Source organism: Centrocercus urophasianus, unplaced genomic scaffold, assembly GCF_019232065.1.
Source record: "Centrocercus urophasianus isolate 14NV4802_14NV808 unplaced genomic scaffold, USGS_Curo_1.0 seq_24, whole genome shotgun sequence".
NCBI lineage: Eukaryota > Metazoa > Chordata > Aves > Galliformes > Phasianidae > Centrocercus > Centrocercus urophasianus.
In genome coordinates, this window is record NW_024884800.1 from 16927042 (window position 1) to 16943707 (window position 16666).

The following is a 16666-nucleotide window of genomic DNA, read 5'->3' on the forward strand; positions in this document are numbered from 1 at the left end:
CATAACCAAAGCCAGCCCAGCTTTTGTGGGATTTTCCTTCTTGGGAAGGAAAGTGAAAGCAAAGAACCCCCTGGAGTGCTGCGTTGTCAGGCCCAGTGCCTCTGAAGGTGCCTCTGGCTGTGTGGCCCTGGGCGCTGATGTTTGGGGAGCAATCTCATCCTTGTTCCAGTGTCTTTGCCATAGAAGCATGGCTGCTCACAGCAGCCCAGGAGCATGTCATATTCCAAGGGATCAGAAAAACTTATTGACAGCTCTATCCCAGCTCTTCCTGTGGCAGTTAATGAGGTATATTCATACTTTGCAGAAGTACTGCTCTATGATTCAATAATAGGAAGAATGTATGCAGGCATTTATTTGTTACAGTTTAGAGTTGTAAATGAAGCAAGAGTTGGGTGAGAGCACGTAATGCTGCTAGGTTTATGAAGGAGGTTGATATAGTAATAGCATTAGTTTTTTGTTCTAGCTTTACCTTCAGCAAGGCTGGAACTCAGTGCCTCTATGATCTATAAAATTGTACAGAGAACTTAAAGGAATTTCTCTGAGAGGAATTTGCATTTGAATGAAGGTTGTTTATGGACTTCTGTTGAGTACACAGATTGTTTTAGATTAGAATTCCTTGCAGCTGAGAATATCTCACTTCTTACTGCTTAAGAAACAGCAATAGTGCATTTCATGAGGTGAATAAGGAATCTTAATTCTGACCTCCAAAATAAGGATGGCTTTTGTTTTTCATAAACATTAAAGACCCAGTTAATTGCCTTTTAGACTCAAAATCCCTTTGGGCCATTTCACATCCTCCATGAAGAGCTCTGACTGGCTGCCAGATCGTTGTAATTGTAAAAGATTTTAAAGGAAGGAAAGGAATTCAGGACTGCCTTGGCTCTAACTTGCACCTTAGCATCAAGGCCCTGGGTTTGTAGTCCTATGTGCAGGGTAGGTGTCATCTCTGGAAGTCAGAGGAGCCTAAAGCATCTCTGTGGTGTCAATCTGGCACATAGGAAGGAGGTGCTGGGAGCCCCCTCAGAGCCACTCCGCTGTGTTTTCCATGGGTAACCGGATGGTGTACACAAAAAGGATACACAGCTTCTCCACAGGCAGCTCCCTGCTGGGCAGCAGTGGGTCTGCTACACAGACATCCCAGGCAGATGTCCTTGTCCACAAGTTCCTGCAGAACTTGCTCTGTGTTGAGCCAGTGGCAGCTGTCAACCACCCAGACAAATATCTTCCTACCAGGCCCAGAGCACAGCTTGGCCAGCAGCTGCAGCATGGCCATCTCTCCCCAGCCATGATCTACCGTGCTTTGCAATGTCCCCATGGCCTTCTTTCCCTTGGAGCAGTAAGGCAAGCCAAGCTGGGGTGGGCCTGCATGGCACTGCAGGTGAGAAGCAGGGTAGCTGGTGCAAAGTCTAGCTTGGGTAATGATGTGTTTTCCTGGGGAAAAGGTGGCTGGGACCAGCTGGCTCCATCTGGTGATCAGTGGCTAGCTAGAGATGGAAGGGGTTTCCTCTGGAGCAGGGGGGAGAGCTGTGTGGTTTGTGTCCTGTTTGCTGTCCTGCCTTCTGTGCTTACCTAACTACAGTCTGTTATTTTTGGTATGAGAGGTGGATTTGTTCCAAGTGCAACTGGATTCACAGCAGAGACGTTCACCCCTGTGTGGGTATCTTTTTGCTTTATAGATCCACTGAGTGTCTGTTAGCAGTGCACTTAGCTCAGTGATGCAGGCATGGGAAAGTGAGCGACTCCTGTGTCAGAATAAGGCTGTCTTCATGTGAGCTTTCCTCCTCCAGAACATGCTTGGAGCGAGGCTTGGGCTGTCCTGTCTGCCACTAGGTGCCAATAATGTGCTGTAAGCGGGACCAGAAGCTAAACTGCTTCACTGATGGCCACGCTTCTGATTTGTCAGTAAGAAATGATGCGAGTGTGTTTCACTGTGCCAAAAATGATGATTGCTGGGCTCCTGCCTAGCTGTTGCTCACTGTTTTCCAAATCATGGTGTTGGGCAGGGCTTTTGCTGTGGTTCCCATGCTGTCCAGAGCATCCTATCCAGCGTGAAAGTAAAGCGGTGGTAGAGATCAGGCTTTGAGAAACTGAGCTGAGGCTTGCTCCCTTTCCCACCTGGGGGCATAATGAAAAAATGACTGCTGAAAAAATGACTTTGTTGATTGCCCCCTGTCTCCAGACCTTGCCTTTGCCCCCTGCCGGGCTCCCAGCTCTGTGGCCCATCACACAGGAGGCTGCACCATGAGAAGCAATGTAGCAACGGCTTGCCTAAGAGCCTGCTGTAGTAGGTGGCTTATTGTCCCTGGTAGCTCCAGAAAACAGTCTTGCAAATGATAGGACAGGCCTTGCTGTTAACGTTCTGTGCATGGCACTTGACTCCATAAAGGCAAGTGTTCAGTGACTTGGAACTACAGAAGTCTGAAGATACAGCTCTGTTTTTTAAATTTTGTTCATAATATTCAAACTTACCAAACCTTCAGTTTGAGGTGATAATACTAGCATGTTGTAACTGCCCTTGCAGCCAGCAGTTTCACCGTGATCTCAAAATCACAGAATGGGTTGGAAGGGACCTTAAAGCCCCCAGTCCCCCCCCCCGCGGGGGGGGGCCCCCCCCCCCCCCCTTGTCCCCTTCCCACAACCTCAGGCTGCCCAGAGCCCACACAGCCCAGCCTTGGGCTACCACAGCAGATGGGATTTCATGATCCCCTTCCTGCCCTGCTGGCAGTGCTTCTGAAGCAATGCACCAGGCGGCCACTTTCCAGGTTGCAGGCACGCGCTGCTGCTCAAATCCAGTTTTATATCCACCAGTAATGCAGCTGAAGTCAGTCGAAACACACTGTGGAAATGTGTAAGCTTTTATTTCTAAACCCTCAGTAACATTTTTTTCTGTCTTATAAAGTATTTGTACATCCATTGTAGTTCCATGGGGGAATGAAAAAGAAGTTGAGGTCCCTGTTCATTTTTTACTGAATCCACCAATTCTACCTATCCCTGATGTTAATCTATATTTACCTGCTGGCTCTTTGGTCTGCATTAGAAATCTGGAAGCAGAGCAGAGCCCACCTCTGCCCTGGCAGAATTACCAGAGGGATTATTTTTTCTGCTTACATGGGTGCAGCATGTTCCTGGCACTTGGCTGGCTCCTCATCCTGTTGGCCAGGCACTAGCAGCTGCTGAAGGGCTGTAGCTGGGGCTGGGCTAGTCCCTGACAGCCCAACAGCATTAAGTGACCTCCAAATTTCTCCTTTTGCAATCACTGCTTTGGGGCAGTGGAAAGGTTGGAACTCCAGCCCTCTCCTGGCTGCCCCAGGGATGCATTCAGCCCCATCCCACTCACCTCGCCCCTTCCCCTGGTGAGGTCAGAGGTGGCACAGGGGCTACAAAACAAAATTTGTTTGTCATGTGCTGGAAATACGTCCTTATTTCTTTATTCCTCCCCCAAAAAGCAGTGTCAATGCAGCTGAACGTGTGTCCCAGTGGGTGATGTGTGATGCTGTGATGCAGCAGCTGTCAAGCAGGTGTGAGGTGTGCTGGGGAGGTGGGGGAAGGCAGAAATCCAGCTCCTCTATTTTTGCAGAAGTAGAAATCTGCATGTACGTGGGCCTCAGATGTGTGTGCAGAAGTGCAGGTCAGTGCCCAGCATCTTCTGTACCTAATGCTGATTGACACACATGCTCTGGGTTGCAGTGAAGTGGTTCCTCTTTTACTGGTGATGCGTGGGGAGTTGTGAGGGTGCTGAGCAGGAGCAGAAGGGTTAGGGGGTCCGGAAGTCCTTCACACGTGAAGGGGGGATGCCCTGGTCCATGAGGTGGGAGGGCACCATGTTGTACTTGGTGTTGGGGTTGATACACATGGCCACGAAGGACATGTGGCAGGCAATGGCCTCCAGCACTGCCACCATCAGCTCCCACCCCAGGAACTGAGCCACCTTGATGGGCTCCCAGTGGGGAGCCTGGGGCATGGGCCTGTGCTCAGCCCTGGCTCCACCATCAGCTCCAGCCCCTCACTTCCTTCGTGTCCTCGTAGGAGATGCTCCTCCAGTGCTCTGGGGTGCCACTCATACGGTCAAACTGGGAGCTGTAGGCTCCCCATGGGGAGAGCAGTCATGAACATCAGCAGGTGGGAGGGCACTGTCAGGTTTTCCATGTGCACCCATAAGTGCCCTCCTGCTTCTGCCAGCTATGGACTCCTCCAGGAACTGTTTCCACGTCCATGGGTGGCATGATCCTGCAAGGCAGTGACCCCAGGACGTGCGAGTGGGATGCCATTATCAACCACATGCCATGTTAGAATTTTCTGCCCCTGGGCTGATGCTGCCAGGCAGCAGAGTGGGGCACTGGTCGCCCCCTGGTTGGAGGAGCCAAGTTGGCCAGAAAGGGTGGGGGCAGGTTGGTATTTTGGGCTGCTAGTAGTGGGAGCACTTTTGGTAGACACCAAGCAGCTGGCAGGCATGCTGTGCCCTTGTATCATGAAGACCTGTATCTCAGCTGCCATCCTACCCAGTTCATCTTGGGGCAAGGGCAGCACAGCTATGGATTGGAGGAGCTGTAACAGGAGGGACCTAGCAGAGATACAGGGATGACCAGAACCTTGCAAGCCATGGTGTACCACTAACATGGTCCCTCTGCAGATGATCTATGTATGGCACAACCCTAAAGTCACAGCCATCTCCTATTACAAGTTTGGGTTGATGAAATAGCTGCTGCCTGAGCTAATGGCAGCTGTCAGTTTGATCTAACAAAGCTCTGGGCAGGCTCATTTCCTATCAAATTAGTAAGTGCTGAGACTTCTGAGGAGATGAGGGCAGTTTTGCCCTAGTCTTTTACAGAAAAACTCAAATTTAGTGTATAAACTCAGATCAAATAAATTATAGTGATGAATTTTTAACAGAAAAAGCTTTCTAGTAAACTTGAAGTGTTTGATTTCTGTGATGCAAGATGTCGTATTTATTTAAAAACAAACAAGCAACAACAACAACAAACTTCTCCAGGAATACTCAGTCTTTTATTTCAAGGTAGCCCAGGCTTATAAAACTTAGCTGCATGGTCTTGCACTGAGCTCTTAAACTGCGTCACAAAGATGGTGCTCAGAGCTGTGCTATATTTGTGTATGTGAATAACAAGTGATGTACAAGCAATTGCTTTCCACCTGTTGATCAGTGCCCAGCCTGTCCGCTGGCTGCACCCCCCCCAGACTCAGGGGTTTTTCAGCTTTCCTTTCTGCAGAATGTCACATGGAATGAAATATCCTTTTGGCCAGTTTAGGTCGTCTGTTCTGGTTCTGTCCCCTCCCAGCTCCTTTTGTCCCCTCATCCCCTTCACTGGCTGGACAGTGCAAGAAGTAGAGAAACCGAACTGTCTTTGGCTCCATACAGCTGCTACAGCACAGCAACAACTAGAAACATTGGTCTGCAGAAGAAATGTGAAAGCACTTGGGCTATCAGTATTGTTTTTCTCCTAAAACCAAGATACAGTGTCATGCCAGTCATTATGAAGAAAAGCAGCTCAGAGCCAGCTGAAACTAAGACACTTATGCTTTGAAATGAGCATCTGATGCCTCATCCTATTTGGGTGGGAGTATAGGTGAGGTGTAAAGCTGTTGGGACTCAATGTGCAACATTCTGGGCAAGTTTTCTTTAAGAATCTAAATATCACTTTGAGAGAACTTGAAGACGTGTTGGGATTGGTCACACTGAAATGATTACGTGGACATTGCAAATGAGTTAAGCGTGTTAACTGCAAAATATTTGATCTAGACATTATATGTAGTTTAAGAATTAGAAATGGAGCTTCGTTTCGTGCTTTGTTTAAGGATGTGACTTGAAATCATTCATTCCCACTGAATCGGCGGCCACTAAGAGTTCAGTACTGCTTTGGCAGCCTAGCACCAAAGCAGCAATGCCGTGTAATAAATGTTTACGTACCACCAAGCCTACAAACATTTGATTGCTTACATGACAGAGGTTTTCTTGTCCAGTTATTTGTCTCAATTTTTCCATTACATTTTCTCATTTTGTTTTCTAGCTTTACTCACAGACAAGCCTCCAAAGCCATTGTTCCCCATGGAGAATCAGCCAACTGTTATAGATGTCCAGCTGGGTAAGTCCCCTTCTGGGAATAATAGATCCTACGCTTCCACTCTGGTAGCAGATAGGGGAAATTGAAAGTGCTAAGAAAGGTTTAGCGGTGCTGTTATTACATGCAAATCAATTTGCAGCTTCTCATTTATAACTGTAGACTTCACTGCCATTGCAATTTGAAGGAATGAACTTGTGTAACATCAGGGAATGGCAGTACTAATTGGTTACACAGGGTACTAAATGTGAAGTTCTGCTGTTCTCTTTAATGTATGATTGATAGGCTAACATATGTCTACACTGGAGTCGTATTGATCAGCTGATGTTCTCCCTAAGACAAATAGTCTCATAAAAGAAATGCTGATTCCTCTAAAAGTTAATGGAAAACAGTGCATTTTCAGGTTGTTCTGAAGAAGGGACTTTTGACAAAGATGCTTGTATGCTTTTCTCACTCCTGTTGTATTTTCTTGTGTGATTGCATATCCTTGACTCTCAGCTGGCAGCCTGTATTTTCTCTTGTGTTGAAAGACTGTAAGAAAGTTCTGCAAACTTTGGGGAACTCAAGGTATCTTGTTGCTGAGTTGCTTGGCTTTGAAGCTTCAGAGTTTTTTTTTAATGTCCTGAACACAGATTTCTAATTTTAAGCAGCATAAGTGGAGTTGCTATTGAGGGCTGTGGTACCATGAATTTGAACTACAAGAGATGTTCTGTAGGCATGGGTTATTCACTGCATGCTGAAGGTGCAGTGTTTTCCTTCCTCTAAAGCTTGATTCTCTTCCTCTGTTACACCAAAAATTGGTTAGGATTCAATGGTGGAATGGTGCTTAAAGGCAAGCAGGGTCAGAATGGAACGTGTAAGGTGGCTGGTAAGTGTGGTAAAGCCTTTTGTCTGGTTTTCTGACATCAGTTTTTTTAAGCTAGGTGCCTAACATTTTCAGCATAACACTGGAGACGCCATGGAATATTTAAGAACAAGGCTGGACTTCCTGAAGGTGATGGTTGAATTGCGGCAAGAGTGTGAATAATTTGTGCCCTTTCCTAAACTTACTCTCACATACCTGAATGGGCTTGGGAGGCAGGCAGGACTTGCACAAGGAAGGTAGCAGTGGATCTGGGCTGCAGCCAGTGCCTGCTGGCTGAGTGCTGCACGCTCAGGTGCCCTTCCTCAGGACTTGTGTGTAGCTGAGCACAAAGTGACCCTAAAATGAGGAGATACTACATGGTGGGTCTGAGGCCACAGTCAGAAACTCACCAAAACTAACAGCAGAGCAGTCATCAAGGTTTGGATCAGCCCCAAAGGCTGAATATGGTCCCCAGGTGCAGCTTCTTTAAAGTCAGCTTGCTAATGATTTCCCCTGGGAGCACGCTGTCCCTGCATGCAGCTGTGTGATAGAGGCACTCCGAGCGCACGTCTTTGCTTCCTGCACTTTCATTGCATCTTCATTTCCTGCTCCAAGTTTCATCAGGACTCTGTTGATTTTGTACCGAGTTTCTTCTTTCTTCCTACGTGAAAACATTTTGTTCTGACTGATTAAAAAGGGTTTGATTAAAATAAGTAAGATGGAAACAAACAAAACCCTTTCTCTCCTTGGAGATATGGCTCCAAAACAGGATTTGGCAATATCTCCAGAGCGAAATATAAATCTTGCATCATTATGTGCTGAAATGTATTCCATTAGTTGTCCTCTAAGATCAGGGAATTTACATATGCTGCTTTTATTCTGACAGGATAATGCATTTGGTTATTGCCAGTAAACCATATTATGCTGCAAAAGTTTAATGTTTGTGGAAGAACCTGAAATGATTTCTGTGATATACCGTGAAATTCACCGTATGCCCCTGATTTTAAATGGCCGATAGATGGAGCTGGAAGGTTCTCAGCGAACACTTCAGCTTGTGGGTGGCCCTGGAGCCACGCTGACCTCTGCTGTGTGCTGCTGCCCCACTCCGAGCGCCGGGCTTTGTAGGAAAGAGAATCATTTGGCTGCAGTAAAGTAACAGGATGGAGTTCTCTGTAAGATCATCTGCTGGCATACTCTTTTGAAACCCTGCTAAGCTTCTTGGAGTTTCGAACAAGTGTTGTTCTTGTGGGCTGCATTCGGCATGAAAACAAAGTTTGTTTGAAAGGATGTGTGTTTCAGAGGGCCTGCAGACCTCGGGGTTGCGGCACCCAATGTGCTTGCTCTACCCGAGGTCCTGCAAGTACGAATACACCTCTAAACTACAACAGAAATGGAGTTTAATTCATCTGCTTGCTCTGCAGAGATTATTTTAGATTTCTATTGGAAAGCTAATCTCTAAAGAAATGGCTGTCTTTGCCTTATGAGATTTATAGTTATTGTAGCATTATTCTAAACGATGAGCGCAATGCCACACAGAATCTTCCTAGAACTCAGAACAGCAGCCTGACTATTCAGCAGCTTATTTGACCTGATTGCAGACTTCAGAACTCACCTTTTGGCTTTCACATTTTGTAAGAAGATTCAAATGGAACTAGTTATACGCAATTCTTATCAACAGTGGATAAAAGAATTTCTTTGGGCTTCAAACGTGCCCCAGAGCCTGCCTCGTTCTTCTTAAGAAGCATGCATGTACTTCTTGCTTGTTCCTTTTTCCTTTGGAATTTGACAAAGATCAAAACCTTGTCAAGGTTATAGAGAAGCAGAAGCTAGCGTTTGTGTGTGTCTTGTTTTCTGTACTTGCTTGCATTGGAGAAATGGGGAGAGAAGAGAGATGAACACAAAAGAGAATCCCAGAGGACCAGAGAAAGAGTCCAAAACAATTTCACTGTCTTGGATGTGTGAGCAGGTTAGATAATTACCTAACTCTGGGCAAACCTAGAAAATAACAACTGTTTATTTGTTTATTGTTCATTTGTTACATACAAGAAGGGGGAATCAAACAATACCACTGAATTGTTTGTTTTATAGCTTCTGGCAATGGGATGGTAGTGTAGCAATAGTACTTTATTGCACGATAATACAGCAGGTTGAATCTTGTATCTTGAATGAATGCTTTTTCAAATATGAGGTTAATCTAATATAATATCATCTGCTTCATGAGAAGGACATTCCCTCTCTACAACTGCCCAGGGAGGTGCTGGAGTCACTGTCACTGGAGGTGTTCAAGAACCACGGAGCTGTGGTACTTGAGGACATTGTTTACAGGGTGGTATTGGTGGTAGGTGGACGATTGGACTAAATGATCATAGCTGTCTTTTCCAACCTTAATAATGATTCTGTGATTCTATATTCCTGAGTTACTTCCGTAGATCAAAAACTAATGTGATTATCTGAGGCAGGAAATAGTGTGACTTCAACAGAAGGCTCTGGAGACAGCATTGTGTAAGTTTTGGGGTTTTTTTTGCCATAAATCCTTACTTTTCTGTTTTCAGAATGTGACTGTCTCCTTTGGTCTGAATTTGAACTTAGTAATGCTTATGTCAGTGTGATTCAAAGTAGTTGTTCTAAGACTTATTTTTGTATTTATTCTGTTGCTTTGGCCATATAAAGCTAACTACGTGCATGGATTGTTCGTACTAAATCAGAGAGGCTAGGGAAACCCTGGTACGACTGGGATTTTGATCTTTTCTATATCAGAAGTCTTCAGGCTGTGGTACAGTAAGTACACTCTGCTAATTTCTTAATTTAAATTTTAAACTCATTTCTGGCTAACTTTGTTCCCCCTTAGTACTTTGTGAATGTGGAAAGAAAGATGAGCAGCCCTTTGATTTTGATTACATGGTTACTAGCTACAAACTAAGGCTTTCTGTTGTGTTAATTCTATAATGTTACACAGTGATTGTAATGTGAAGTTGGTCTTTCCTTGTGAATATCTAGTGAGATCTAGGTGAGACTGCAATGAATGTTCATGTCTGTATTTAGCGTGGTTGTATCATCTACTTTTAAATTGGGAACTGGCTTGGTTTTCAGACCTTTACTTAAGAAGCGTAGTGGAAGAAAGCAAACCAACAAACATCTATGTTAATTTTCTGAACAAGGAAAATATCCGGGGATTTACCTCACTGACTTCATGGTATTTGCTGTGTCTAAAGATGCTGAGGGAAGCAGACATGCATTTTATGAGGATTCTCATTTTTCCTGATAGCTGACCTGTTTTGTTTCTAAAAGATTTAACAGTGCAATTCCTTGGGACTAGTTATTAAGAAGATCAATAGTACGAGTGTGAACCAAGCATGAGGGAACATGCAGAGTTACTGTATCTGCTGGCAGGTATGGAAGAGAATAAAAATAGTATATAAAAAAAAATAATAGTGGATGGTCCTTTTTGTATGAAGCGCTGGCTCCGTGCTCTTCTGGTGAGACTGGAGCTCTTGCCACTGTCTGAAATGGTGGGGCAGCCCAGGTGCAGCTGCAAGGTGTTCTTGGCCCCAGTGGAGTGAGGATGGGCACAGGAGCATGCCAGGCTGCCAGGTCTGCTGCTTAAGTGCATGGAGCTGCTGCAGGTACTTCTTCTGAGAGCTTGTAACTGCATCAGGCTTGGAAGGATTTTCTTGGGAATGGAAAAGGCATTTGTCTGATCTTCAAATTGAACATCACTTAGATGGCAACAATATGGGCGATATAGCATTCTTTCCTCATTTACTTCACCTATTCTGTAAGGAAAGAAGCTTTGAGGTGTTAGATGTAGGTCACTCCCCCTTCATGTCTTCCCAGCTTAAAAAAGGTCTTATTAAGGTAACTGACTTCTTCTCGCCTTTGATTTCTTGAGATACATCAATCAATACAAAATCATAACCATATGAAACCAGAGCCTCGACATGAGATACAGCAAACATGTAGGCAATATCTCTTCTAGTGGGAAATAAAGTAGCAATCAGCAATTCTGCTGTAGCTGTTTAAATCAGCCTCTCAAGATATGACTCCTTTTCCTGTCAGAACAGCCTACAAATATTAGTGCTGTATATAGTCTGTAAATATTACTATCAGTAATGGTGCTGTACATGGTGTACTGGGCTGTGTTTTCTGTCCAAGTGGTTACATCATGTACATTAGGTGCCCTGCAAAGAGAAGACTGAAAGCTGTCCATAGAGACTCAGTTGCTTTTCCTTGCTTGGTGCCCGAGTATGGGATGGGCAAGTCCCTGTTCAGTGTGTGGAACTTGGATTAGATGACTGGTAAGGGTCTCTTCCAACTCAGATAATTCTATGAAGTCTTGTCTCAGTCCATGCCCTGCCACCTTGCTCTGTGTGGTGAGATGACACAGCACCCCAGGCTGGGGACACAGGTCTGTGTGCACTGGGTGGCCAGGAAGAGGTGAGGCTGAGAGCAGAGGCATGTGGGTGCTATCTCCTGCACCCCAACCCCAGCCAAATATCAATTCCCTCCATCTGCGATTGTCCCTATACTGTGTCCTCATATCACAGCCATATCCCCACATTCTCTGTGCACCCTGCTGTCTGCAGAAGCAAGCCAGGACCTTTCTGCTGTCTGCAGCACTCCCCTTCTCCCCCAGCTGAGCTGGGACATCCCTTTTCTTCCCACAGGAGAGCAAACCCCATGCTCTGTTCCTTTCCCTTGAGTGGTTATGGATGTGCTATGTAAATGAACCAGACTCTGTGCTGGAAAAATCCCTCCCTTTCAGTGGTGCAGGCTGTAATGCCAAAAGCTTTGTGTACCTGTACAGAAATACATGAAGGAGCAGTTTTCACTAGGGAATGAAGAAAAACCAGTGTATATTTTTGAAGAGCTGCCTGCATCCACATCACAAGGGATGCAGCTCTGCAGCTATTCCAGCCATGTGTGCCCGTGTGAAGGGATGCAGGATTTGCATCTATTACAGTCATTTTGTACTGATCTGCAGGGAATATTAGAGACAAATTGTCTGACATTTAGGTTTAGAAGTAGTTCCCTAAATACTGTAAGTGTATTACTGCTAATGCTTTGATGCTAATTTGGTGCGTTGTTAGTATCCCTGCTTCTCTCAGGGATAATGGGAAAATGCTGTACTTCAGAGAGTTGGGGCTGGGTTCTGTTGTTCAGCTGCCATAAATCCTCCGTTGTTTTACCTCCCGTGTGGTTAATCCAGATTTCTACCTGGGAAGCAGAGTGCTGTTTCACATTTTTCCTTTCACTTTAGTTAGCTTGTAAAGATAGTACCAAATTCTGGCTGCTGGTCCATAGTTTTCAATGGTCATTAACCTGTCTTATATGAAGAATTTGCTCTGAGAACAAAATAGCACCACCTTTATGGAAAATACTGATGAATCGATGTGATTGCAGCTACCATCACAATTGCAGTACTTCAGATAAATCTGTTGTGTTTCTTTTATTGAAAAAACAGTAAAGAGGGAGCACCCCAGTGTGTACTGGTTTGCACATCTTCAGTGGCATTTGTGCAAGGTCAGTTTGAGGAATGACTCAGAACATCTCCAGTAAAAGCTTCTCTGCAGGTGGGGGCAGGTTTGTGTGAGTGTCAGGATGTTCATCTTTAGCACTTCACTGGGTCTAAGCTGTCATTAACAAATACAGCCATCAATTAAACCATCACGGGCGTGCTGTTCTGCTGGGCTTCACTAACAGAGCTCCTGTTTGCTTTCTGGATGTGTGGCATTTGGCTCGGGTCTGAAAAGCAGGCACCAGATCATTCCTGCAGAAATGAAGCTCAGTTTGGGGAGCAGAAATTAGAACAGACGTTCTCACTGGAGAACATAGGATTACAGCTGTTGATGATAGCAGCAATTATTTGTTCTGCCAGAGTTCTCCCAACTTTGCTCTGGAGTTTGTCCTGTTTAGCAGTGAGGATAGTACTCATCTATTTTCCAGGAATGTTGCAACAATAAAATCAGGAGGTATCAGAGAAGTGCTTTGTTAAGAGCAAGGAGTACTAGGGGCAGGCTATAGAGATTGAGTTGGAAGGGACTCACAAGGATCACCAACCTGGCTCCCCAGGGTCTACGCAGCCCCTGTGAGTGAGAGCAGTGTCCAGATGCTCCCTGAGCTCCAGCATCTCGAGGCCTTGTGCACTGCCCTGGGGAACTGGCCTGGCTTTGACCAGAGCTTTCTCCTTGGGTTTATTGCCCTTCTGTTTCTGAGCACAATTGCAAACACTGAGATATTTGACTCTGCAGTCCTCAGACATATGCTGCTGTGCATTGAGTGTCAGGCGGTATTAATGTTCCAGAGGAGAGAACCACAGGGCAAAGTTTGCACCATTTCCATGCTTGTTAGAAACACTGTCACTGGAAGGGATTCATGTTCTGCCATTTTAACATTCCCTCTCCAGTGTTTGTCATATGAATGAGTTATTAGGCTGTGAATGCCTCATATATTCTGTAAATTACAGGGTAGAAGCATTCAGCAGTACTATTTTGACCTTTTCAGCATTCTGCGATTTGCTGGGCATGCCATTCCACATCTCATGTTTATGGACTCACTAAAATGTAGGGATGGAGCTGAGTGGGCAAACAGTCAAAATACACAGGGCTGCAAAAGGTCAGGGTCATGCATCACAATGCTGCTGTTCAGTGCACAGGAGAGATTAAAATCTTGGCTAACCATTCTTATAATTTCTCTTTTTTCACTGAAGAATAACATAAAATTGTACTTCATAATCTGTTCCAAAGGCAGTGGCACAGAAAATGAAGAGTGATGGCGTAATCTTTCTTTCTTGAAATTTCAGAATTGTAACGTCATGATTGTGGAGGTCATGAAAATCAAAGCTGTCATAGTCCCAAAGAAATGAGGAGAAATTCCACTCACCAAATCTCTGCTTCATTTAATCTGTTGTACAGCTTCTGCTTTTAGCTTCATCCCTTTGTTTCTGTCCTACAGAAGCAAATAGCTTGTTTTAGGAAATGAAAGCCTGAGTGTTAAAGCTGGGTCAATTTGCTGTTCGTAGATGAGACCAACAAAGGCCAAATGAGAAAGAGTCAATGCAGAATTTGTCTAGAAGTGAAAAGATGCTTTTACAACCTACTGAGAACATGTGGTAAACGAATTCTCAGTGCTCATAATCAGACTGAAAGTAAAACTATAGAAAGCAGTGAGCTGTGGAAAGGTGTTAAAGGCACGCTGATTGCTACAGCATGTTTGTAGTTTGGCAAACTGGTTTCACAGTAGAAGACTGTATCTTTCTACTACTGACTGTGCTGTTGTTATCTGCTTCTACTGTGGGCAGCTTATTAATTTTAACATGCTTGGCTCTAGTCCCATGAACAAATTAATATGATTAGTCAGGAAAATATCCCATGAGATTTCTTCAGTTTAGAGCTTAGTCAGATGTGTATTCCTCCAGCCCAGAGGAGCATAGGAGTAAGCATGTAAGTCACTGAGCAATGCTTTATATTGCTCAAATACAAATCTTACTGACGTACTAGTATGTGGCATTAATTAGAAGACATAAGTAAATCTAATTTTACATCTAGCAGAATCTTAAATCTAAATGATCTGCACATTGGCGCTGCTAGAAACTCAGTTCCAAAGTGTGCAAGTGGTGCTAGATGCTTTGCTTCTCAAGTGTTACACAGATCTGCCCTCCCCAGTCATCCAAGCACATTTCATAAATACATCTGAACTTGATGGACTCTTTCAAATAGATTTTTTTTTTTTTTCTGCTAAGTCCCGAATATGCAGGATTGAAAAGTAAATCTGGTTTGATTGGGCTGGCTCGGCAAATGAAGCTTTCTGTTTCCTGATTACATTACCATTAACTCTTTTTAATAATTTCCTGATCTGCACTGATGAATTCAAAATCAAATTTATAGATCATATTCTGCAGCCTATCATTCAAATCGTTGATGCTAATGAACGCTCCAGTCAGACTGCTGCTTTGCTGGAGCATTTGAGCACTTGTGCGATCTATTGTTTTATCAGGTAAGGTGAATGCATGAAGAGCTGGAGGAAGCAGAGGGTTTTATTGGTAAGTGCAGTGGCTGTTTGTGGTTCATTTTGATCTGAATTCATCTGGCTTTTGTGCTCAGGTTCCAGAGGCCACCCCGTTTGCAATGAGAAACCTGCATTACTGAGCATCGGTGGTGAAGCACTTCTGTTTAGGAGTGTAATTTAGCTTTTCTAAATACCATCTGGCACAACAAGTGGTTTGTAGATAGTGACTTGTTACTCCCACTGTGGCACCTTGCTCCTGGTTGCATTCTGGCAGTCGCTCAGATGCAGCAGCCAGGTGGGCTTCTCTTGGTTGTGGAATTTGGGATTGCAGCATCTCCCAGCCCCACGCGTTCCTTTGCAGCCTGACCAGTTTTTATGATGTGAAAAGCCTCTTATCATAGACAATTCTCAAGCAAACTTGTGATCTCAAACATAGAAAATTTCAGCAAGCATTTGGGGCTTATAGGCTGTAGTTTTGCTTGGAAAATAAGTAGGAATCCACAGGTGAATTACAATGTGTCACATGTAACAGCAGACATGAGCGTCTTGGATTATTTTAGAGTAGGTTTTTTTGAAAGAGACACCAACAGTCCTCACTGGGAATTTGCAAGCATCTTCTTTTCTGTTCTATTGTTCTATCAGGTCCTTCATTTTCACCCATCTTACCCAACGCCCTTTGCCAGCTGTGCATTGAGTTGCTTTCAGTGTGCAGTGCTCCTTGCCGTGCACCCATAGACATCCTGGTTTTCTCTCCTGTGCGATGTAAAGTTTGTCTGTAACTAACCTGTAGGTATGTATTGCAATTGTTTCCTCTAATGCCTGATCCATCTGTCTAGCAGTGAAATCCCCTTCAGAGTTTACTCATCTGGTTTCTGACCAAATTCATGAAACTTACCAAAATCTCATGACTGAGAAAGCTTTGGGGATTTTCTGTGATAATCAGTATTTTCAAGTGGAATACTGTGATTGTGTTTAGACATCTCAAAAGTGCATCGCTTTAAACAGAAGGATTTTTTAGGGGAAGAAAAGCCATAATGAGAACTTCAGAAGTGAAGATTTTTAGAGTAATTGATTTGGGGTGGAAGTGTGTCTGTAAGAGAGGCTGGCGTCTTGTCACTGGAAACTCAAGAATATTTTGACTCTGAATGGAAAACAATTAATTTAAACTCAGGATTTCTGATAAACCTCATCTGCTGCCAATGTCCTCAAAATGATGTAAGCTTTAAATAGACCTGGGGCACAGGTACTTGGATATGAACAGGTATGCGGTCCTGTGGCATGCTAACCATCGTCCCTTAGCGACACGTGCAGAGTTTCTGTTCTGGCACTGCCTAAATGGAGGCAGTGTTAGCATCAACTGCCTTTGAAGCCATTACTCTCCTTGTGATTCTGCTTCTGGTTGCACCAGATCTGGAAGTTGGTGGCCCTGTCTTGTAGCAAGGAGGTTGGAACTCGATGATCCTTGAGGTCTCTTCTGAACTAAGCCATTCTGTGTACCGACAGGTTATGTTTGTTCTGAATCTTTGGAAAATCTGGGAATATATATTTTTTTCTTTTTGTAATGGAAGCTAGAGAAAAGAATTAAATCACTTTGTGTTGTTGCATTTTATTTCTTTTTAACCAAACAATATGAAATGAGTATGAGATCAAAATCGGGCAACAAAACAGCTGAGGTGAGTAAAGACTGTTGTTTCTTTGCTTTGTTCATGATTGACATCACTGGTTTTCAAAGCTGGTTTTGACT

At 44.3% G+C, this 16666-nt stretch overlaps 1 protein-coding gene across 1 annotated transcript in view; it reads left to right on the top strand.

Moving 5' to 3' along the window:
* Positions 1 to 16666, top strand: part of IL1RAPL2 (interleukin 1 receptor accessory protein like 2) — a 332687-nt gene that overhangs the window by 234897 nt on the left and 81124 nt on the right. The window contains exon 6 of the mRNA XM_042825057.1: positions 6024 to 6098. Coding sequence (XP_042680991.1) covers positions 6024 to 6098 — 75 coding nt within the window. The remainder of the gene's footprint in view (positions 1 to 6023; positions 6099 to 16666) is intronic.